The sequence below is a fragment of the Urocitellus parryii genome, chromosome 4 (genome assembly GCF_045843805.1).
Source record: "Urocitellus parryii isolate mUroPar1 chromosome 4, mUroPar1.hap1, whole genome shotgun sequence".
In the NCBI taxonomy this organism is placed as follows: Eukaryota; Metazoa; Chordata; class Mammalia; order Rodentia; family Sciuridae; genus Urocitellus; species Urocitellus parryii.
In genome coordinates this window covers 66,290,515-66,316,524 of record NC_135534.1, presented here as the reverse complement: position 1 = coordinate 66,316,524, position 26,010 = coordinate 66,290,515, and the positions used below count along the sequence as shown (strand labels likewise).

Sequence of the window (26,010 nt, the reverse complement as noted above, 5' to 3'; positions counted from 1 at the left end):
CCATACACAATGATGTTTCAACAAAGGTGCCAAGACTATTCAATAGGGAACTAACAGTGTTTTCAACAAATGGTGCTGAAACAACTGGATAAATACATGCAAAAGAATGAAGCTGAACCTGTCTGTAACATCACATTATAAAATCATCTCAAAATGAATTCAAGACCTAAGTTTAAAATTATAAAACTATTAGAAGAAAATAGGTGAACCTAGATAACCTTGGATTCATCAATGGATTCTTAGATATGATACCAAACACATGGAAAAAAAAAAGAAATAATTGACAAATTGGACTTCTTTCCAATTTTAAAATTTGTGCTTCAAAGAACACTACAATGAAAATGGAGAAGTAACCCACAGAATGGGGGGAAAATATTTCATAAATCTTAAAGCTGACAGAGGTCTAATATCCAAAATATATAGAATACTCTTACAATTTAACTTTTTATTAAAAATATAAACAACCATTCTTAAGATGGACAGAAAACTGAAAGAGACATTTCTCCAAAAAAGATACACAAATCACCAACAAGCACATAAGAAGATGATCAACATCATTAGTCATTAGGAAAATGCAAATCCAAAACCACAATAAACTATTACTTCATATCTACTAGGATGGCTATAGTTTAAAAAATAATAATAGTCAGCAGAAAACATGTTGGCAAGAAAATTGAAAAATTAGAACCCTCATACATTGTTTTCAGGAATGTAAAATGGACAGCCACTGTGGAATAAAGTTTAATAATTCCTCAAAAAATTAAAACAGAATTTAAAATTGATATAGCAATTTTGTTCCTAGGTTCACACCTAAGGAGGAAAAAAAACTAAAAACAGGCACTCAAACACTTATATACAAATGTTCATAGCAGGACTACTCACAATATTCAAAAGGCAGAACAACCCAAATGGCCATCAACAGAGAAATGGATAAACAAAGTGTGGTATATACACACAATAGAATATTACTTGGCCCTAAAAAGGAATGAAGTACTGATACATACTACATGAAGATTTTTAAAAATTATGCTAGGTGAAAGAGGTTGGACACAAAAATATCAAATACTGTATGATTCCATTTATATAAAATGCCTAGGCTAGGTAAATCCATAGAAAGGGAAAGTGGCAGCTGTTTTCCAGGGGCTTGGAGAAGGGCAAAATGGAGTGTTACTTAATGTGTACAAAATACTCTTTTGGGTGATGATATTGTTTTACATTTTGACAGAAGTGGTGCTCAAACAACATTGTGAATGTATTCCATGCCGCTGAATCGACCACTTTAAAATGGTTAATTTTTTAAAAATATTTCTTTAGTTGTTGGTGAACCTTTACTACTTATATACGGTGCTGAGAATCAAACCCAGTGCCTCACACATGTTAGGCAATGCTCTACTACTGAGCAACAACTCCAGCCCTAAAATAGTTCATTTATTACATGAATTTAATAAAATAAATAAAATAAAATAAAAAGAGATGGCTATTAAATAATCTATATATCGTGAAGGCAGATGAGGAAAAAGAGGACAGACATGAGACAGTCTTATTAATTAGCTTCAAAATCCAAATAAGATACTAGAAATAGATTCAAGTTTCTCAAGAAAAATGATTAATGATGTTTTACTTTGCTTTTCTTATTTTATGCAAAAAGTTGCCAAACATTTTTTTTCTATTAGAAAATCATCCACATCCACTAACATACAACTAAAAGCAACACATGACAACAGAGAGCGAGCATTCAGCTGAGAGCCACTAGGCCGGGTTTTAATCCACTCCACCTGTCACATAAATGAGGAAATCATTTAACTCCTCTAGCCCTCAGTTTAACTATAAAATGAAACTACAACTAAGAAAAGCAGTAATTTAAAAATGAGAATGTTTATGAGCATTTACAGCAACACCAGGCAGTACTGTGCTTCATATTAACATTAATGATTAAATGTTACTATGTTACATGTTAACATATTTGATGCTCACAAACCCCACAAAATAGGTACTAATATTATCCCCACTCTAAAGGTGAGGAAACTGAGACACAGAGAGGATTAAGAAGACGAGCCATGCAGTCTGGTTCCACAGCTCATGTTCTTAATGACCAGCTATATTTGATCTCACAGACCTTTTTCAATTCTAAAATTCTAGGTCCATGCACTTTTAAGGCAACTTAAGGACGCAATTAAGCCCTTCTGCTTCAGCCATCACTTAGCAATTAACATTCTTGAAATATGCTAAGAGGCTTGTTCTGAATGACATCTAACTTCACCAGATGTTCAATCCCAAAAGAGCTCTGATGAAGGAATATAATGGAAAGAAACGGCTCATTTGTCCTTGGTTATCTGTGTGAGATACTGCCAAGTGCCAAAGAGCTCAGAAAAGATTTACATGTCACTCAAAATTCTTCTGAAGCCAGCCCTAACAATTTTGTTTCAAGGAAGAGAATAGTCGCCAGTCTCCTCGCCTGTTAAAGTGTTCAGGAAAAGAGATAATTTTACATATCAAACAAGCAGGAGCAATTCCAGGCAAACCAGGTGTATTTCTAGACCAGTGGTTAGCAAGCTTTTCCATACTGGGCCTGATAGTATTTTCAGCTTTGCAGGCCATATATTCTTCGTTTTTTGTTTCTAATTCTTTTAAAATGTAAAAACCACTCCTAACTTGCAAGTCATACAAAAACATATGCTGAACTACAGTTTGCTTACCCCTGTGTTAGCCCATTGGATAGGTCACTTATCCAACATGTTACTATACATTTTGAGAGACTGAAGCTGATTCAGCAGTCACAAGACTATCCTTAACTTCATTAAAACTACAAAAGTTGTACAGAAACAACTTACTTGATAAGATAACTAGTTATGATGCAAACAGCATTATACATACCCTTGTCCATTTCAGTGTTTACTAAACACCTGACACAGAGGATGTTAGGCAATTGCTACGATCATCCTCATGAAGTGCACAATCCAGGTAAGGTTCCAAGTAAAGGAAATAATGCAAAGATGTCATAAGTTAAAAAAAAAAAAAAAAGAACTATAGGAGTTTTAATGTGGTAAAGATTCCAGGTAGTAGAACCAGAAACATCAAAGTCTGCAGGGGTGACAGCATTCAGGATGGATTAAGAAGTTCTGAAAAGCTAAATGGCAGAGCAGGAAAGTCCCACACAGACTGAACACCTTCAGCCAAAGCCTAGTGGGAAAACACAAGCTGCATCAGAGAAGATTAAATAGTGGCCCAATTTGTTCACCTTCAGTGATGTGAAAATTATTTGGAACCCTGGAGAGGAAAGGAGGAGATAGAGCTGAATAAGTAGATTGGGAGGTCTGGAGCACAGAGAGGATCAAATACCATGCTAAAAGTGAAGACAACTTATGGGCAACAAAGACACATGAGGCGTTTCTGATATTGTGGAGTAATGATCATAGCTGTACGTAAGGAAGGGTACTAAGGTAATGACAAATATGATGAATTGGAGGAGGCAGAATGCCCAAATACCAGTTAACTGGCTATTATAAAAACCACACACACTAGATGTACCATGAGCTCAATAGCAATGGTAATGAAGAGAAAGAGAGAAGCATACATAGAACCAAAAGTACTATTCATGGGATGAAGTTGAGCTGATGGAAAGGAGAAAATCGGGTCAGAGATTTAGACACAGCCAACAGACAATGAGGATTTATAATTTTAAGCAATGAAATTATGCATTAACAAGATTAACCAGGCAGTGGTGAGTAAGACAAAGTAGATATAAAGATCCCAGAGTCCACAGGCCTGCCAGGAAACTACTGTAATAATCCTGCTCTTTGGGGATGTTGGTCTGAGCTTGGATTACGACAAGGAAGATGGACAAGTAGCCATGGATACCAGAGTTATTTCAAAGAAAGACTCAAAGACTCAGAGGCAGACTGAATACAGTGGATAAAAAGAAAAAAAAATCAATCAGAATTGACAAAATTTGAGGCCTAAATAAATGGAATAATGGTTAATAAAGATGTGAAAAATTGGACAGGAAAGCAAACCTAGAGAAAAAATGAAGAGTTCTATTTAAAGCATAATAATTTGGAAATGGCAGGTATCTATGCAGAAATGGTCAGAAACCACAGACAGAACTAGAATTTCAAATAACAAGCTAAACAACTAATGATAACCAAGTAGCATATTCCAGTAGAACTTCCAATAACCTAGTTCAAAAGAAGCTTCATTCAATCATTCAACAAATATTTATTAAGTTACTACTATTATATGCCAGACACAGTGCTAAATACTAAGGATAAACTATTTTTGGTGAAGACAGACACTGCCCCTGACTTCATAAAGTCAATTCCTACAGTTTGGAAGGAAAGAAAAATATGAACAAATGGACAATCAGAATATAATGAATAATTTAATGAGGAAAATATAATGCCACATGTTAGGTGAGCATAAAAGAGGGGTATCCAAATTAAATTTAGGAGATACATCACAGAACAAGAAAATCTTCCTTAGAAATGGGTCTCAAGAATGGCATGGGAATATTTTAGCACAAGAAAATTTTAAGGATAGGGTATTCAGAAATAAGGAATTGGATCAAAGTAAAACTCTGCAAGCCATTAATTACAGAGGAGAAATGCTAAAGACTTGACTTTAAAAAAAGGAGGGACATGATCAATATTTTAGAACTGTCAAAACACAGTAAAGAAGTAGATATTTGGCAGCCACCATCAGTAGTGTTTCAAAGACAAAACGGTCCAGATGACTCCTCTGATCCAGCTTGGGAAGGGGTGGTGCTATTCACTGAGTTAGGGAATTATAGGAGACGGTCTTCAGAGAGGATGAAGGGAACCGAGTTCCGCTGGGGCCATATGAATGTATGTATCTACTAGATGCTAATCTAGACCGGAAATGCAGACCTGAGAGGGATCAGCAACATCCAGATAAAATATGTTACAGAGAAGAAAAAGGTCCAGTGGAAGCCTGAGGACAACAGTTTAAGAGCTCCACAAAGCTTTCCCTAGCCGACCCCAAGCCTTTCATGTTATTCTTCAAACTTAAGTATACTTTCCCCATGGCTCTTCTTTGCTTAATTAGAACAAGAAATAATAATGGACAAGGGAGAAAAAGTGGCTCATCCTACTACTTGGACACTTCAGATGCAGCAAATATACTTTGTATGACCACTCCTAAAATAGCTACCTGATGAATTAAGAGGGAGCCTCTGATCCTATGTGTATATATTCCTGGACGTTAATACACTTTAAAGTGTAAGCCAAGTTTAAACTGAGAAAAACTGTGCAAGTATCTCTGTTAAGCATCAGCACCCTCCGTCTTGAGTTCTGATGAAGCCCAGATGCTGAGTTGTTAAGAAGGGAAGGTGAGACCTCTTAAGACACTGAGCTGAATATGTACATTCCCCCAATTTGGCGGGTTTCAGGCATGCTTTTCCTCTCAAAACAGTGAAAAGCAGTATTATTAAGAATCGTATTATTAAGCAAAAGTATATGAATCCTAAAACAAACAAAAAAATTTTTTTAATTCAAGTCAACAGGGATGAAGAGATTCTTGTTCACAAGTCACTGTTTTAAAGTACCCTACAGAAACAGTCACAACTATAATCACACACTCCCAAGTACAGAGTGGACCAACTGTCTTCAATGCTACTCCACGGCAGGAGGACTGAGTGTGACCACGCTAAAGTAGCCAACCCCTCAGGGAAAAGGCTATTTCACAACAGAGCAGAGATAGGAACAATGTGATCCTTGGGAGAAAATATTCACTAAGCAAAGTCCACACTAAATCTTAGGACTGTAAAAGTCAAAGATAACCTGGGCACTAAAGGGAAAAAAGAGCTTATCCTACAACTGTGAAAACAGAACTGAAAGAGGAAGAAGGCTAGGGTGAAGGCAAGCTACCTAGCACTGCAGAAGACAGAGCTAGGAGAGGGAGTCCCCAAATTGGAGAAAAAGATTGTAAACTGAAATTGACTTATCAGGAGAAAAATTGGTCAAGAATGCCCTCATTAAAATCTAACCCAAAAGAAAATGGTAAAAGCAAGTTTTCAAAATTTTAGACAAAAAAATTTTGAACTTTGTGACTCCCCTGCTGAGGATGAATCTAAAGCTCTGTTTCTGTTTATTTCTCAGGAATCTAAAACATCTATACAAAGACTCATGCTTCCAGTATTAAAATTCTCTAAGGCTCAAAAATTGTGCTAAGAAGACAAGCGCCTCCAAATTCATAACAGGAAACGTGGCATTTTCCCAGATTATTCTCTGGCTTCAATGAAGAGAGAGAATGGGACCACACTGCAGCAGCAGGATTTATAAATATGAATTACAGGATAAGATGATTTTCCAAACATCTGTCAAAAGTTAATTTGATCCAAGAGAAAAGTGGGGGAGATTCAGAGGGAAGCCAAATATAGTGACTAATGTGTGGAACTTTTGTAGACTTGGGTGGGTTGATGGCCTCAGAGGCACTGCATGCCTACCCTTCAATAATAAATACCCAAAATCTGTAGAATAAAGCACTTTATATCATTCAAGTGCCTGCCTGTGGACTCTCTCATTTGATTCTCACAATGCACAGCTAGTAGATATCTCTGGCTAAAAGTAAAGATAGATACTTGGTACTTTGACACGCTATATGAAATAAGAAGAAATACCAAGATGCCATGTGGCATAACAGTTATTAAAAAAAAAAAAAAGCCTTCAAATGATCACATTTGAATCCAAGTTACGGATCCGCTACTTATCAGCTATGTAATCTTGTATAAATAGTTTAATGTTTTCTTCCAGGCACTTCACTCATAAACTTAGGATAATAACAGTCTCTCTGTTACAGAAACTAAATAAAAACAAGGAAAGTACCTGGTTTGTTTTCTGACACATTTTAGGCACTCAACAAATGAAACTAGCAATGGTCTCTTTTTACACCTGGTGTAATATTGGTCCTAGAAGATCACACAAGCTCAAATAGTTCAGAAACAAATTTAATCCTGAATTTAAAAGAGGCTCAGATACCTAAATGTTTTATAACAAAGCAGGCAGCTAATACAAATAGCAAATGAGAATTTGTCCAGGATTTGCTTCTTCTTGATGGGAGTGGGGAGATGAGTACAATATTTACAGGAACAAGTTATTTTTATAATTTTCCAACTTTTCTTTGATGATGTTCTATAAGACCAGAACAGAAATTATATCATACTCAGCTCTCTGTAGTTAAAATACTTGGGGACACTTAATTCCTACTTCTGAATATTCTGCTTATATACTGTGTGGGATGTGCTTTGGAAACAAATTAGATCCATTAACAAGACTACTACAAGGAAATAGTAATCTTTTAAATTTCTCAGTTCTATAAAGTTACCTAAATAAAAATTTTTAAACTTTTCTGGGTTTTAGCATTTTAAAAAAAAATATTTATTTTTTAGTTGTAGTTGGACACAATACTTTTATTTATTTTTATGTGATACTGAGGATCGAACCCAGGGTGTGCACATGGTAGGCAAGTGCTCTACTGCTAAGCCACAACCCCAGCCCCAGGTTTCAGCATCTTTATCCTGAAAATGAAAACACTCATATCTCCAATAGTATTAATCACAGTTAATGAAGTGAAGGAAGAAATCTCAAGAGAAAATTAAATAACAAAAATCATATAACCATTACCTTTTCATGTGGTGTGATGAAGAAAAATGCATATCTAGAAAAAGACAGAGATGTGTTCTGATCCCCAATTCTGCCACTTTACTTTATCCTAAGATACTGGGATATATTGGAACATAATTATCCCACATATGACCTATAGGTCTAATAATGACCTATTAGATGCCTGCTACTGAGCCTGGCATTAGAGATATGAAGTAGTTTGTGCCTTTAGAAATGAAGAAAGAAATACCCTCCAAAACATAATAAACTGGCACAACTACTAACAGTTATGTTCAAAGGATCCAGAAGCAATGAGCAGTAACACCATATAGAAATGATTAAGTCACAGAGTTAAAAGAAATCACTTTACCTGTGAAACAATTTTCTCATAAAGTAAATAATGATAATAGTTGCTGCCCTTCCTTACTCCAAAGTTGCTGTAAGGATGAAGTGAAATTACTTTAGGTAAATCTCCAAAGATTAAAGAAACATGAATAAATATGAAGTGATTTGATTATATTAACTATATATCATATATGTAAAACTATTTTTATAGGGCTGGGGATGTGGCTCAAGTGGTAGCGCGCTCGCCTAGCATGCGTGCAGCCTGGGTTCGATCCTCAGCACCACATACAAACAAAGATGTTGGGTCCACCGAGAACTAAAAAATAAATATTAAAAAATTTTTTTTAAAAACTATTTTTATATAATATGTTTACAGGTATGATAAGTTATCATCCAGAGCATGAAACTAACTTGCCATATCAAGTTCAAGAGGTTGTAAGGCTTCCTGGTCTCATTCTTCATCTATGAAAAAAAAAATAAATAACTCTAATATTCCCTTCAGTGACAACCAGCAAATTCAGATTTTCTTACGTTTGATATAAGAAAACTAAAATAAAGAGGTTAAGCAATTTGCTCAAGGAACATAGTACTAGAACAAATCTGGATTAGAATTCAGGTTTTCTACTTTTCAAAAGTATTACTCTGAAAAATATAAAGAAAGAAATTAATTTGTACAGGCTCCTAAAACAGACTCTGAAACCGACTTGTCCCTAAATATTAAATCTGTTTGCCTATGGTATTTGAGATAATCACCTTATGTGTTCACTTTTGTGAAATATATCACTAAATTGCTTTTTTAGAATGGCTCAGTGGTAGAGCACCTGCCTAGCATGTGTGAGGCACTGGGTTCGATCCTCAGCACCACATACAAATAAATAAATAAAATAAAGGTCCATCAATATCTAAAAACATATTTTTAAAAAACGAAAGAAAGAAATTGCTGAGAATTTCTTCATTTGAAAAGACTGTGATCCCTTAAACCTGGATTCCATTCCAGTTTGAATTTTTTTACATTAAAAGAGAAAGTACTGCCATCTACTGGGCCCAAAAAATATTGCTGCTATAGTTTACAGTCTTGAGAAAAGAATTTTTGATATATTGTCTAATGCTTTTGAACTTTCTCAGTACCTCAATAAGTTAAGAGTTATGCCAAAATGAGTTACATAAACTAAATATCCGAAGTTGAGGCTGGGGATAAAGTAAGATAAAAGAAATAAAATCCTTTCAAGATTTTTATGCCCAAGTATTGATATGATAGACCTAAACATGGAAAGCATTCCCCTGCATCACTAACATTACAGTCAGCCCCTACCACATCCCGGGCAGTGTGGAAGGAATACAATGCTGATACAATGTTAAGAATTAGAGATCAAACACTCTAACCACAGTGTTTAGAGCCCAGTGAGTACAAGTTTTTATTATTGAATTCTACTCATGTGCCAGGCTTGTCATAAACATTATCATATTTAATCCTCAAAAATAGTTCAGGATAAGGTACAAATTGTTATCTATATTTGCAGATGAGGAAAGAAACTATCTTGCTGCTTTACATAGGGAAGCAGCATTCCTGCCTGGAATTAATTCCATATCAATCTAACTATGAAACCCACAGCCTTAACCACTGGGAATGTGTATTCACCCAAAGCAGTGGAGTCAAAAAGAAGAGTGGTTGCCAAAAGGAAATTAAGGCAAAGATATCCTTACATGTACATACAAAAGGCAAAATACTAAACTGAGGTCTAAAAGGTTTACAGCTTATTAGTCCAAGAGCATTTGCTTTCCCATCCTCCCTTAAACAGCCATCCTAACAGGTAAGCCCACCTAGAAAACATCTCACCAGGCCACCGAGCCTTATCCACCAACCTGTACCAACCCATCAAGCCACAGGTGTTCCTCTTTGATTCTCCATCATTTCCAAACATTAAAACCTCTTTCTGAGGTGCTCTCCAAATTATTTAAAGTTCTTCTACAATTCACCTGAATTATCTTCAAAACCCAAACAAATGATATCAAAGTAAACTTTTCAAATATACACCTCTATAAACTGGAGACCCTCTGGAGTACATGCTATATTATCTCCTTGACTAAAAAACAAATGTTTGTGAATCAGTGTTTTACATTTTTGTATTTAGTAAGAGACATGCAGTAGATGCCTGGCATTCACTGACAAAAAAAATAATCATTTTTACAACCAAAGATAAAAGCTTCCATCATTACTTGAGTACCTCTTTGCACTGCTGTTAAATATTTGAGTGTCACATTTGTGTGCCAAATAAATGAAATGTTACTGTAGAAAATTAATAAGAGCATATCACTCCCTGATAATACCAGCAGGGGCTACTGAACAAAGGACTAAAAACCATAATGCACATTTTGGTTAAAGATTTTCACTGTATTAATTTCCAAACACACCCTGGAAGGGGAGAAAAAAAAATCCACTGCAGTGAAGTGGAGAAGTTTACTAGGTTCCTAAAAACTCAACAGAAATGAGAAAGGCTTTTGGAGAAGGAGATAAACAAAAAGGGGAAAGTTCTGAGCAAACAAGTAATTACAGTTTTGAGACCCAAGTGTGTGAAGACAAATTAAAAGTATGAAAACAGAGCAGAGATTAACATCAATATAATCATCAGCAGCAATAACAAAAGTGTATGTGACCACAACTAGTGCCAAAAAAAAAAAAAAAAAAAAAAAAAAAAAAAAAACACAGCCAAAGAATTGGTCAATGAAAATTTTAGTTGTAATTTAAAAGTTGTGTTGAAGGGCTGAGGTTTTGGCTCAGCGGCAGAGCGTTCCCCCAGCATGTACGAGGCACTGGGTTTGACCCTCAGCACCACATAAAAATAAATAAAATAAAGGTATTGTATCCAACTACTATAACAACAACAAAAAAAGTTGGGTTGAAAATGTGCTTTGTTATTGTTTCACAAGTACAACTTTTTAAACGTGTTTTTAAGAACACATTAAAATCCTTCTCTCAAAGCCTGTCGCTTTAGTATTTTTATGAAATAATTCAAATACAAAGTTATGATATCTATTTACAATTACTATAATTAAGAATATATTTGCACTTACTGCTGCCTCCACACACGTTTCTGCTTACCATTTTTTTATTTTCTGCTGCCTTCATTGTCTCCTACCTAGTTAACAAGGCTTTGTATTCTTTCTATTCCCCTTTTCCTTTGCTAATTAAAAATCCATAATATTGTTTCTTAAACTTTTAACATGCACACTTGAGCACAAACTTTTCTATCAAATCCTAAAGTTTTTTACAATCTTACAACCCCTATTCTCCCAAACAAATCAGTGACATCATTGAGTTTTAATCCTGAAATCTACTTTACCTTATTAGTGTCATCTAGGGCAGTGCTTCTCTAAATATCAGTGGGGAAGAACCAACTGTTTGGAGATTTTTTTTGTTCAATCCATTGTAAATTAATACTTTAGTAAAATACAATTAAAAAGTTATAATAGTATTTAATTGTATTAAAGGTTTTAAACTTTTAGTCTCCCTTAGTGTATTTAGTTCACCATTGGCTGGTGATCCTTCTTGGACTACCACGGGCCCACAGCCTACATTTCTAATAACAATGGTCTAGTTTGTTTTATCTTAAAACACACCTACCAAATATTGCTTTTTGTTTGTTAGCTTATGGTCAGTAGTTAATTATATTCACTAATGTGTTAACCATTTTTATACCCTTGCTATTTGCTTTCATCCCACATCCTCCCTTTGGGATCATTTTTCTATTTGCATCATTCGCTTTAGGTAAAAAGTCTACAGGGAGGTAAGTCCCTATCTTTGAACACATATTTATGGCTCTTTCACTGTCACTCCAGACTGTAAGCTCACTAGAAACAGATTTATATACTAGCGGTTAACAGTGCTGTGAAGATATATTTCTTCTGGCATCTACTATTGCTAAAGAGAAGTCTGCTATTAATTCATAGGTAATATTTCCTTTCTCTCCCATAGCTTTTAAAATTTCCCCTTCTAGGTAGGTGCAGTAGTGCACACCTGTAATCCCAGAGGCTTGGAGGCTAAAGCAGGAGGATCCCGAGTTCAAAGCCAGCCTCATCAAAAGCAAGGCACTAAGCAACTCAGTGAGACCCTGTCTCTAAATAAAATACAAAATATGGCTGGGGATGTGGCTCAGTGGTCAAGTGTCCCTGAGTTCAATCCCTGGTACAAAGAAAAAAAAATCCCCTTCTAATTAGATTACCCCTAAAGTTCTGCAGTTTCTCTATTTGTCATCTGCAGCCTCCTTCTGTAACAGAGAGAATTCTACCTCAGCTTTCAGGGTTCTTTTCGCCCTGTGAAGCTCATCTTCCAGCCAACTCTGCCTACATCTTCATGCTTCTATTCCATTCTGTTCCAGAGATGGCTAGTATCTTGTTTTTAATTTGTTTATTTTATCAAGGTAAGTCTCTTTAAACTTCTCAGCTTTGATCAATTATTGCTTTTTTGTCTGATGCAGAGGAGGGTCTCAACGGATATATTTATGCAATGCCATCTTGACTGCAAACCCTGCCTGTGGCTTTCTTTTAAAAGAAAAAAAAGTGCTTTTTTAAGGTTTATCTAATATGTCAAGTTGATAAAGGCACAAGATGGGCTGGACTTCTCAACTGGCTAACTGAAGAACCACAGAATAGAATACACCACATATTTCACAGACATTTACTCACAGTCTGGTTTTAAATGCCAACTCTGCTATTTAGTTGCTATAGAATCTTAGAAAAGTTATTATAACTTCTCTGTACCAATTTTCCTTTCTATAAAAGTACAATTGTGAAGTTTAAATGAGATAAAGATACACAAAGTGTTTAGAATAGTGCTTGGCATGCAAGCATTCACTAAATATTAGCTATTGTTATCACTGCTAGAGGGAAACATTTTACTCTGTATTCCCACATCTCCAGTCAGGAGAAAAAGTGTCTACTCATGTCCTAAGAGAGGAGGTCATGAAAGGAACATTTCCAGTTCTCAGATGCCTTCACTTACTCCTTCCCAGGAATGGCAGATGATGTACCTGGTTGTTTTGGAGATGAAACTGGACATGAATAGCTTAGTTCTTTCTAGATTCTCTCCAATCAAGAATAGACTATCTACAACACATTTGCAAACTCTGATTTTGGCTTGGAAGATCAGATTTTTTGCTCCTGAAGGGGAAGTCTCATTTTCATTCATTTTGTTATTTGCAGAGAAAAAGATTCAGATCAAAAGTAAATATATAAAGCCCTTTCAGTTATAGTCAGCTCTTTTAGTCACAGAATTTAAGCCACATTTGCTTATCAGTTGTCAGTCATAAAGCAAATATTCTTATCTTCATTTATCTACCATGTAACTTATTTCTGAACTTGTTCCAAACTAAGAAGAAAGGAACACTAGTTATTGGCCTACCCCAAACCTCAAAGACTATAGTATGTAGCTACAGGGTTGTTGGGGAATTAAATACAATAACAGATGTAAAGTTCTTATCAGAGTAAGATGTTACCCTATTACTATGTGTCAGACTTGTGCTGGACTGTGAGTTGTTACCAGCTGCAGGATGAACTGAATGCCTGTCTCCCTGCAGTCAGGATAGCTAATCTTGGGCAAAGACACTAAAAACGGCAGCAGTAGCAGTCTCACGATTCTGATTAAATCACATTTTTATTAAGCAAATGACATGTCCCAAGACATATAGAAATCTATCCTTAAGAAATTTATAACAGCTAAGCTATGGAACCAACTAGGTACCCTTCAACAGATAAATGGATAAAGAAAATGTGGTCTGTATACACAATGGAATACTACTCAGCCATAAAGAAGCATAAAATTATGGCACTTGCCAGTAAATGGATGGAACTGGAGACTATCATATTAGGTGAAATAAGCTAATCTCCCCAAAATTGAATGTTCTCTCTGATATGTGGATGCTGATTCACAACAGGGTGTGTGTGTGTGTGTGTGTGTGTGTGTGTGTGTGTGTGGTTTCACCTAATTGGAACGGGGGGGGGGGGGGACAAGAATGGGAAAGACAGTAGAATGAATCAAATATAACTTTCCTATGTCCATATATGAATATGCAACCAGTGAAACCCTCATCATGTACAACCATAAGAATGGGAAGTTATGTTACATGTATGTATATGTCAAAATACATTCTACTGTCATGTATAAGTATATGCAAAAAAAAAGAAACTTATACACTAGAAAGGAGAAAAACAAGCTTAGTTACTAAGTGGTTTATTTTATGTCAAAAGGATACACAGGATGCTGATATACTATAAGAACTCAAAAAATGAAGCTCTAAAAAAGAAAAAAAAAAAGTCTATCATGGTTTGAATTGAGTTTCCTAAAAGTCCCCTAAAATAATTACATTTTACTAAGTCCAATGGGCAATTTTTACTTTTTATTTGGCTTCACATCCCCTTAAAAAATACACAGAAAGACAAATTTTAAAAACCAACAACAACAAAAAATGAACCAAAAGCTCTCTCCCTCTCTTTATAGTCTCTGATATTCCACAAGAAATTCTACTCTCTTCCTCTGACCATTCCTCCTCATCACTTTCCCAATGCCTCCTTCTCTACCTGGCTTTTAACAGCAGGAGGGCCTCAAAGCATGGTTACTTAGATCCCTTTTTTCCCCTCACTGTTCCTACTCTATGTTATCCACACTTATAATTTCAATAACTATTTGCCATTGGCCCCACATTTATGACTCTAACTAAGATCTCAGAACTCCAGATTCATCTATCTGAATGCCTACTTGTCTTTCACACATGAATGTCTCAAAGGGACCTCAAACTCTGCATGACCAGGTGTCTTAACTCACCATCTGCCTCCACCAACCCTGGTCTTCCTCAGTGTCCCTTAGCTTTCTGTACAAGGCACCTTAATCCATCCAATTACTTCATCCAGGCCAGAAATCCAGAGGTCATACTTGACATCTTTTTTCTACCTTAAATTCAAACTATTATCTAGTCATAATGATTTTAATATCCTAAAAGTTTCCTAAGTCTATCTTCTGGAGTGGGGGTGTAGCTCAGTGGTTGAGCACTTGCTAGCATGAGCAAGGCCCTGGGTTGGATTCCTAGCACCTTCCAACCCTAAATCTATGTTCTCTTCATTCTACCATATTCCTATCTTAAAGTATCAACATCTCTTACCTGAGGCTCCTTACTGTCTTTCCACATAGATTCTTGCCTCTTCTATAATCATCCTTATTGCAGTCAGAGTAAAATCATTAAAACACAAATCTGATTTACAACACTGCCACGCTAAAAATCCTTCAATACAGGCCCCTGTTCTTAGATTTTAGCATCATTTTTCCTCATCACTCTGACCTTCCTTCAGTCTCTCAGACTTGCCAGCCATGCCCCCTTCTACTTCATGACCTTCTGGCATGTTAACCTGCCCTTGCTGGATTACAGCTTCAAAAGTCAAATCCCCAAGAAGGCCTTTCTTGAGGCAGTAGAATAAGCTAACCTGAACTCCTGGGCTCAAGTGCCCTCCTGTCTCAGTGGCTAGGACTACAAGAGTGCACCATAGCACCTGGCTTCCCCATTATATTCTTAGCACTTGGAGTACAGTTAGGACTACAAGAGTGCACCATAGCACCTGGCTTCCCCATTATATTCTTAGCACTTGGAGTACAGTAGCTGACATACAATAGGTGCTCAATAAAATGCTGCTGAATGAATGGAATATGCTAAGCAATGGCATTTCAGACAACCAAGAATTATGAAACAACATGATCACTAAGAGCAAATTAGGTATAGAGTTCCAAATTTTTAGGTAAAACACCATAAAACAGAAAGAGCACAGGTTTTAGATGCAGATAACCTGAAATCTCAACTTGGCTACTTTTTAGATTCTAAATCCATCCCTCACAATCTGTTTCCTAATCTATAAAATGGAGAAGACAAAACTCATCATATTTGTTCATGGCTAGTATTAAGTAGGGAAAAGAACACGGGTTATCTGGCAGAGTACCAGAGTGTAAATATTTGGTGAATATAAGCTCTCTGCCCTCACCTTGCTCTAATGGCTTTCAGACATAGAAATAGTGTTGATTATTTAAAAAAAAAAAAAAAACTAACTTTTGGTTTCTTAAACTTACTGAACGTTAGAAAAGACTTCTGAAACATTTTAATAAAACTACTGCATTTAATCAAAATTCACCATTCTTTCTTCTTTTTAATATTTTTAGTTGTAGATGAATACAATGCCTTTATTTTATTAATTTATTTTTATGCAGTGCCTCACATGTGCTAGGCAAGTGCTCTGCCACTGAGCCCCAGCCCCAGCCCCTTACCATTCTTTCTTAACCACCAAGGAATTATGTGGAATATGAGAAAACAGCTAGTTTAGGTTTTCCTTTAAGAAAATATGATCTGGATTTAGAAAAGATTAACTGGAGTGGTTATATGCCTTACAAAACAAGTTTTCACTCTAAAGAGCATTCAACCTAAGCCACACTACACAACAAACTAACAATGATACTTAAAACACAATTCTATTTACACAGAGCTTTACAGGATTATGTCTACTCAGGTGCAAGGCACACCTGCACTATACAAAACTTACAGCTTCAGAAGAATCCTCTTACCTTATGTTCAAATGGAGCACCATAGTAGCCATCATTTAGTCCAAAAATTATTTCATTTTGGTTGCGGGCATGAATCTAAGAGAGGAGGAAAACACACAATTAGTTCTTCTCATTCCATTCACGTTTTAACATGATCAGAGAATTGACAGTTAAAATACAGTCTACTTCAATGGTGAGGAAAAGGCTGGCTACATTAAAGAAACCAGCAGAAAACAAATCAGCTAACAAAAGACCAGGTGATCAAAGAAGCGTTTCCTGCTTTAGTCAAAGGTCTCATAAAAGCATCACATGAGATAACAGGCATTCCACATGTTTTCCCACAAACAATTCTGAGGTGTCATAGCTATTCCTGAAGGACTTCAGAAGCATACTATACATGCTCTGATGTCAAAGAAAACAGCCCTGTTAGTCTATATGAATGCTTTGAAAATATGAAGCCCTAGAAAAACGTTGAGATTAATATTATTTTCTATTTTCAAAAGCACAATTTAAAGATATTAGTAGCCAATCCATAAAGTCTTAATAGGCTACTTAGTTCCTATCTGCACATCACTGTTTTTCAGACACTACTGATGGGTGCTGCATACAATACAGTGTAACCCTAACTCGGTTCCACCTAAAAGGTAGGAAGAATAAAACTTTTTAAAAAACTAAAGAATTGAGATGTAAAATAACTCAAAATAATATAAACTGTCCAACAATGAAATATACAAATAGATTTAATTAGTTTATTAGAAAGAGTTGTGTGACTTTAAAAACTAGTAATAATTTTTCCTGTTGTGAAGAATGAAAGTGAGGGTTCAAGTGAAAGAAAGACAAGGAGGGCTACCAGAACCAAATAATTGATCTCTGTCTCTAGCTAGAGAGACAAAGCAGCCCAAGACAGTAGTAGAACATTCCTGGGAACATTCACCTGACTTCCATAACAATCTCTACTACTAAAACAAGTTTTAAAGCACATTCCTATTTACCTACATCCTTTTTTTTTTTTGAACTAAATGCAACAATACCAAAAGACAAGTCTACAATCATAAATTTATAATAATTTATGTAAAAAATTTGTAATCAAGAAGTTTTTCCATATTACAAGGCAAAACAAAAAGCATTATGAAATCAGTTTCAAGACAGGGAATTTTAAATTATATTAAGTGTTTTACAGACATATATACCAGGGAAAAAGATTAAAATTATATTCATCAAAATGTTAATAATGATTATAGCTGGGCAGAGGGTTACATATTTTTTAAAAATTTTCTTCTTGGGCTGTGGCTGTGGCTCAGTGGAAGAGCATCTGCCTGGCATGTGTGAAGCACTGGGTTGGATTCTCAGCACCACATATGAGTAAAGAAAATAAAGGTCTATCAACAACTAAACAATCTTAAATTTTTTTTTCTTCTCTACCATTTTCAAAATTTTCCAAATTGTCCAAAAGAATATGTATTACTTTTTATTTTCCTTTTGGTATGGGGGATTGATCTCGGGTGCTTAACTACTGAGACCCATTCCCAGCCCTTTATACTTTTTATTTTGAGACAGGGCTTGCTAAGTTGCTTAGGGCCTTGCTAAATTGCTGAGGCTGGCTATGAACTCTGAATTCTCTGGCCTTGGCCTCCCAAGCTCCTGGGATTACAAGGGTGCACCACTCACCCAGCAAGTAAATGCAATCTTGATTAGTCAGACTATGTTTGAGTGAGTGTGTGTGGGTGTGTGTGGGTATGTGTGTGTGTGTGTGTGTGTGTGTGTGTGTGTGTGTGTGTGTCTCTCTCTCTTTCTCTTTCTTTTTTTATTTTCTGGTGCTAGAGATGGAACCTAAGGCCTCCTGCATGCTAGGCAAGCGCTCTACCACTGAGCCCCAGCCCCAGTCCCCATGAATTATTTTTTATATCAGAAGAAAATAAATATATATACAAGTAAAGGAGTAGGTGGGGAGATAGGGACAGAAACAAATCCAGCATGAAAGTAAAGTTCTCAAAATATAAGCTTCATGCAGATGGATGCTGAAAAATAATTAGTTAGCTGAAAAATAATTCTAACACTTAAAAAGATATGCAACTAAAACTAAGTGACCTGAGTTCTAATAAGCTCTTCAGAGAGAACTCTTGACTTTTTTTATCTCGATAGCCCCAGTGCCCTATACTCTGCCCAACATACAGTATTTAATCAATTTTAATGACACATGCTTTAATTATCTCAGGAGCCAAAAGCAAAAAATACTCCTTGCTCTGTCCTACAGGCTTGTCAAAAACTTGGAATGAAATGGATGTGAAAGTATTTGGGGAAGTTAGACATGAGAAGTAATTGGGGGAAAAAATCTAATAATTGCATTAGAAACTAGGCAACTACAAAGCTCAGAAAGAGCCTTTTGTTCCTAAGAAAAAAATCATGAGTCACAAAACAGGCTGTAACACATTGAACACTAGTATGTACACTGCAGACTGTTAAACTATGATAATAAAAAGTGTAATATGGGGGCTGTAATATTGCACTTGTCTAATTTGGGGAAGAAATCTGGTTTCAATCACTAGCACCACACACAAACAGGGTAATACATATTCTCTTTTACTCATTAAAGATTACTGGCTCAATAATAGCATTAGAATCCGAATAGGGAAACTATGGACTATAAAATTCTATTAATCTAACTACAACCTCATATTTTGGTATCTTTATGAAAAACAGCACACCTTCTAAAACAGCTGACTAGAGTTAGTAAAATGAATAATAAACAGTGTCTGAATCATGGAACAAATAACCTAAGTCTACCAAGCACTGTGTGAGCTTTGGCAAATCACTTAATCTCTCTGAACTTCTGTTTTCTCAATTAAATACTAAAGAAAATTAAGGATCTTGCTCATGTGATCTTCAAGAGGCCCCAGGTGATTACGTACATGTAAAAAGATACCCCAATACTAAAGGCTATAAAATTGCTGTTGATATACCAAGTTCTAACTGCTTAAACTAAGTCCAGGCATTTCTGCCATCACACATAAACTAGAAGCTATAGAGTCCCTGTCAGCAGAATCAACAAATTCTTTGAATTCCCACCTTGAACAAAGCTATTTCCAAATTCCCCCTTCTTTGTCATCAAAATCCAAGTCAAATCCAGCTTAGTTCATGACTTCTAGTGAAAACATCCTGATAAACTTTAAAGGCTATTCAGGAAATGTGGATTGCACTTGTAGCTCCAACATATGTATAACTTTGGACAAGCTGTATTATCACTCAGGCCACTAAGATTTCCTCAGCCACAAATAAAAGGAATCGATTATGCTCTATCACATTATACTTCTGTGCCTCTTCTCATCTTTTCTTCCCCTGGTTAATTCTAATATATTCAAAATTTACTCAGGTACAACATAATTTAATTGATACTGAAAAACATTTCATTCAATGATGGAAAAATACGCATGACATGTTCATGAAACATGCGCCAAAATAGACCAAATATTTAGGACCACAAAATAAATCTTACAAGGATTGAAATCATACAAACTATCTTCTCTAAACTCAACAGAATTAAAGTAGAAATCAATAAGAGAAGGATATCAAGAAAATCCACAAATAACATATCTCTAATCCATGGTTCAAAAAAGAAATAAAAGGTAAATTAGAAAAGATTAAGGGGTACCACAGCATACTCCTGAAATGCCAGACACAAGGGAGACTGAGGCAGAGGGATTACAAATTCAAAGACTGCCAATGCCACTTAGAGAGACCCGTGTGACTCTAGATCATGTTCAACCAAAAGAATGGGATCAAACTCTAATGGGTTGCAACCCATATATATATATGTCAAAATACACCCTACTGTCTGGTATATCTAAAAACATCAAATTTTAGAAGGTTTTTAAATTTTTTAGGAAAGATCCTGTCTCAATATTTAAAAAACAAAAAAAGAGGAATGGGACAGCTGGTATGTAGCTCAGTAGTAGAGGCCTGGGTCTGGGTTCAATCCCTGGTAATGAAAAGAAAAAAAAAAAAAAGCCAATGTTCGGAATTCAATGAAAGCACAACATAAAAATCTGTGGAATATAAATGAATTAATACTTAAAAGAAATTTTATTAAATGTTTATTTTAAGAACAAAAGAAAAGGGGCTGGGGTTGTAGCTCAGTGGTTGAGCGTTTGCCTTCCACATATGAGGCACTGGGTTCGATCCTCAGCACCACATAAAAATAAATAAATAAAATAAAGGTAGTGTGTTCATCTATAACTAAGAAATATATATATATTTTAAAAAGTCTCAGATCAGTAACTAGCGAAGAAGAGCAACTTAAATCTGAAGCAGTAAAAGAAAAAAATAATAAATACAAATCAATGGACTTGAAAATAATAATCAATGAAATCAAACACTACATCTCTGAAAAGTTAATAAAATTGATGAATATCTAGTCAGAGTGATCAAGCAGAAAAGAAGACAGAAAACACCAGTAGCAAGAACAAAAGTGGAAAGAATCATTACAGACCCTACACAATTAAAAGAATTTAGTAACAGCATGGGAAATTTTATACCAATAAATTTGAAATGCCAGATGTGATACACAACCTCTTTTGGAAGAAAAATCATCAAAGCTCACAAAAATAGTCATACATAGCCCAAATAGCTCCACATCTAATAAAGTCATACTTTAAAACTTTCCCACAAAGAAATATTAACATATAGATGGTTCTACTGAAAAATTCTGTTAAAACTAGAGGAATAAATAGCAACAAGTCTACAAAAATTTCTCCAGAAAACAGAAGTAAATACTTTCCAATCCATTCTGAGATCAGCATTACTCTCATACCAAAACCAAACAATCAAGGACACTACAAGAAAGGCATAAATAACCCTTATGAATATAGATACAAAAAAATCCTAACATAAGATTAGCAAACTGAATCTAACTATATATAAAAATCCAACATGTTTATACATATAAAACTGTAACTGTACATATAATGGAAAATCCATCTTAACCAAGTAGGGTTTATACCAGCAATGTGAAAAGGAGGTCTTAACAAAACTCAACCACCAACCCAGTGTTTATGAAAATTATAGCTAATATTATACTGAAAGACTCAAATGTTTTCCCCCAAGTTTAAGGAAAAATAACAAGGATATCCATGGTATCTACTTGTATTCAACACTGTACTTGTAGCCTCACTGAAATATGATAAGAAAAATAACTAAAAATATATACAAATTATAAAGGAAGAAATTAAATGTGTTCTTATCAACCAATAAAAAGGAGTCTCAAAAAAAAAAGTTCTGAACCTACAAGTGAGTTTAGCACAGTTATAGTATATGAGCTCAATACAGAAACTTTCATTATACCGGCAACAAAAATTGGAAATGGGAATATTTGTTGAAGGAATCCTATTTAAATTACCAAAAAATATGGAATCTATAGGTTCAAATCTAACAAAATATGTGCAAGATTTGCAGGCTAGAAACTACAAAACAATAGTGAATCAAATCAAAGAAGAAGAGTTTCATAAATGAAGAGAAATATCATGTTTGCAGATTGAAAGAGATTCAATATTAATAAGATGTCAATTCTCTCCAGATTTTCTTAAAATTTTCCAACAAATTTCCCAGCAGGATTTTTGTAGAAATTGTCAAACTGATCCTAAAGTATATATAGAAAAGCAAAAAACCTAGAATAGCCAGATTAATTTTTCTTTTGTTTTAATTTAAATTAATTTTCAACTGATATATATAATGAATAGTCAGAAAAATTCTGAAAAAACAAAAAAGTTGGTAAACTCAAACTAGGTGAATGAATTCAAAATACACTTAGTTTTATAACTATAGTAATCAAGATGACTTGGTATTAGCCTTAGGATAGACATAGAGCTCAATGAACCAGGCAATGCAGAAACAGAAGCAATTACAAATGACTTATCATAGAGATTTTCAAATAAGGACAAAGTAATTCAATTGAGAAATATAATGCCCTTTGTTCCTATATAATAGTTCATTCATTTGCAAAACAATGAACATTGTAGTTCATATAAATGTTAATTCAAAATGAATGTAAATGTAAAGTCCTAAAAGGTAAAACTTATAATGGAAATTTCCTCAAACAAATAAAAGAAAATCTTAGTGATCTTGAGTTAGGGAAATATATCTTAGAGAACACATAAAAAGCATGAAATACAAAAGAAAACTGATACACTGGACTTCATAAAGATTAAAACCCTTATGCTCTTTGAGTGACACTGTTAAGAAAAACAAGACTGGCATTATACTTGTATGATGCTCAATATCCTTTTTTTTTCTTTTTTCATTTTTTTTTTTTTTTAGAGAGAGAGAATTTTAATATTTATTTTTTAGTTTTCAGTGGACACAACATCTTTGTAAGTGGTGCTGAGGATCGAACCTGGGGGCCACATGAGTGCCAGGTGAGCACCCTACCACTGCTTGAGCCACATCCCCAGCCCTCAATATCCTTTTTGACATTAGGCAAATTAAAATTAAAATTACAATGATATCACTTTAAACCATTAGAATGACTAAAAAAGACTAACAGTAGGAAGTGTTAACAAAGATGGGGAACAAATGGAACTATTACACATTGCTGATGGGAATGCTGAATGTCATATTCACTTGGGAGACCATCTGGCAGTATCATGTAAATTTCAATATGTGCTTAACCATTAGACTCAGCAATTCCATTCCTCAGAATTTACCCAAAAGAAAGATATTTATGTCAACACAAAGAACTATACTTAAATGTTCACTGCATTATTCACTATGGGAGATGATTACTCTACATTGTCAACTTCACCATACCCTTTAAAAGGATAAATTCATTGTATGTACATTATACCTCAATACACCTGGCTTAAGGAAAAAAAAAAAAAAACAACTTTATTCTGAAGTCATCCCTCTCTCAGACTCTCTAATTTGGTCTAAATACTTCTTCTATGCACTTCCATAGCTCTCGATGAAGGTATTCATCATTATCAGTTTACGTGGCCTAAAAAATCTTGTCTTCTACTCTGAATCCTTAACACTAAGAACAATGAACTTAACCAATTCTGCCTTTTATCCTAATATATCTTGAAATGGTAAAAGAAACTGAAGTTAAAATGTAAAGAACCAGGTATTGTAAAGTTTCTAAGCTGCAAAGCCAGAGTTAAAATGTAAAGGACCAGGTATTGTTAAGTTTCTAAGCTACACTCAAAGTCCGAAATTCCTGTAGCTGTTAAGACAATTCCCGGGACTGCCCATTAGATATGTGTAGGAATTCCCCCTAGTTGCTTAACAACTTGGACCCAGTGCAGCTCAGCACGTAGGCACCTCAGGGCCTAAACCAATCAGTTTGAATGTACACCCCCTTCAGGACTGACCTATCACCCCCGCCCGACTTGTTCCCGCCAATGAATGTACTAATCATGTTTGAGAGTTGTTGTTAGATTTTCCCGCGCCTCATGATGATTTGCTCTGATGTATGCAAAGCCCCCGCCCTCCCCAAAAAGTGTACTTAAGCACTGCTCAACCCCTGCTCAGGGCTCTTGGCCGCTCTCCCTTCTTGAGTGAGCACGGAGCCCCAGCGCGCTGGATCTACAATAAACCCCCTTTTGCTGTTGCATGAGTCAGTCTCTTAGCGGTCTCTTCCTCCGTCGATCGGCGGTCCCTTACAATCTTACGTCTTACTTTCTTCTAAAAGTTTGTAATTCTATTTTATCTGGTCTTTAGTAGTATGTTACTTGTTATACCTAATTATTTCATAGGTATTTTTACTTTCTACAATTTTATTAAGTTTCTAATTGGCTTTAAAAAACATAATTTTTCCTTTATTTTAGTTTTCTATTACTCCAGCATACTTCCTTCCATGGCCAACTTCCTAAGGAGATACCCAAATGCTGACTTTCTGAAATAGGGTAGATTAGAGACAAGCTCATTTGAGAACTTGAACATTACCTAAGGAATGTGTGAGTTGAAACACATGATTAAAACTACCTTCATTAGCCAAAAATCTCAATTCCAGACTACAGACCTGCAACAATATGTTAAGAACCACCATTTTCCACAAAATGTAGATAGTTTCAGATGAGCAATAAGCACATACTGGAGAGAGCCAGGTGTGGCATGTGGGAAGAGAACAGAGTATATGCCTCAGTACCAGTCTAAAGGCAACAAGTATATCTGGTACCAAAAGAGAAGAAAAAAGGCTTACACCAAAAGTCATTGTTTTACAAGTTTTAATTAAGATGAGCCCTAGGGTCTGGAGATGTAGTTCAGTGGTTAAGTATGTACTTACTATGGTGCAAGGTCCTGGGTTCAACCCCTAGGACTCAAAATATTTTTAAAAGACCAGCTCTAAAACAGGACAAGATAAAAAGATTCAACAATTGTAGGAAATTAGAATTAAGTTAAGAAAGGAACATAAATATTAAATGCACTGCTCCGGTCACTATAGAAAGACACAAAATAAATAAGAATATGATAAGAACAAGGCCTCACTAGTACATGGAATCTAAATATGTTTAACTCAAAGAAGTAGTAAGTAGGTGGTGGTTTTCAGGGGCTATGCAGGAAGAGATGTTAATTTAAAAATATACAATTTCAGTTAGTCCAAGAGATCTGTTGTAGGGCTGGGATATAGCTCAATGGTAGAACACCTGCCCAGCAGGCTCAAGACCCTGGGTTCAATCCCCAGCACTATAAAAACAAAATATAATTTAATTAAAAATGTTTAAGTTAAAATACAGTAAACAAAATGAAGGTGGAGAATTTTTTCAATCTGAAAAAAAAATGCAGGATTAAATTGTTTCTTTAAAAAGAAACAAACCAGAACATATACATTAAATAAATATTTTTTAAAAATCAAGGATGTTGTAAATAATCTATGACTAACATTTTAGTGTTACTTCTAATAGTAACACCATAAGGGTCACAAAATTAAAAAGGCACTCATTCTAAAGTGGGGCTACAGGTTACCAAATATCACACATATACAAACCAGTGTAGCATAGCACAAAGAGAATGATTTATTAAGTCATCCAGGCCTGTATTTAAATCCTAGCTCTACCCATCTGTGTAATATTGAGTAGTTTCCCTTCATAAGGCTGCTACAAACCTTAATGATGATAACCTATGTCTGGGATGGCAAACAGGTTTCATTTCATATGCAACTATGATTGCTAGCTGTGTCCTGTAATACTATTAGAAACAACCATACTTTTAGGCTCGGGAAGGAGAGTGCTAGCTAGTATCAGTAAACTACATCAGTCACTGGTAACAACAAAGATAGAGGAAAGGTAGTAGTACATAATCCAGGCATTTGTCATCCCTGTGTTCAATAAACAGTAGCTCTTCTTATTTCTGGAATAACCCCACTTCACTGGTCAAAAGAGAGGTATATAATGGCATATCTCTTATTTCAACTTAATTTTCATCAGATTCTAGAGGTGAATATCCAATAAGACAGAAAAAGCGGAATGATGTGAGAAAGCATATCCTTTC

At 35.2% G+C, this 26,010-nt stretch overlaps 1 protein-coding gene across 2 annotated transcripts in view; it reads right to left on the bottom strand.

Moving 5' to 3' along the window:
* The window catches only part of Uvrag (UV radiation resistance associated), a 341,523-nt gene that overhangs the window by 251,530 nt on the left and 63,983 nt on the right, over positions 1 to 26,010 (bottom strand). For both annotated transcript variants that reach the window (XM_026387330.2, XM_077797626.1), the window contains exon 5: positions 16,555 to 16,629. In XM_026387330.2, the coding sequence (XP_026243115.2) occupies positions 16,555 to 16,629 (75 nt within the window). The remainder of the gene's footprint in view (positions 1 to 16,554; positions 16,630 to 26,010) is intronic.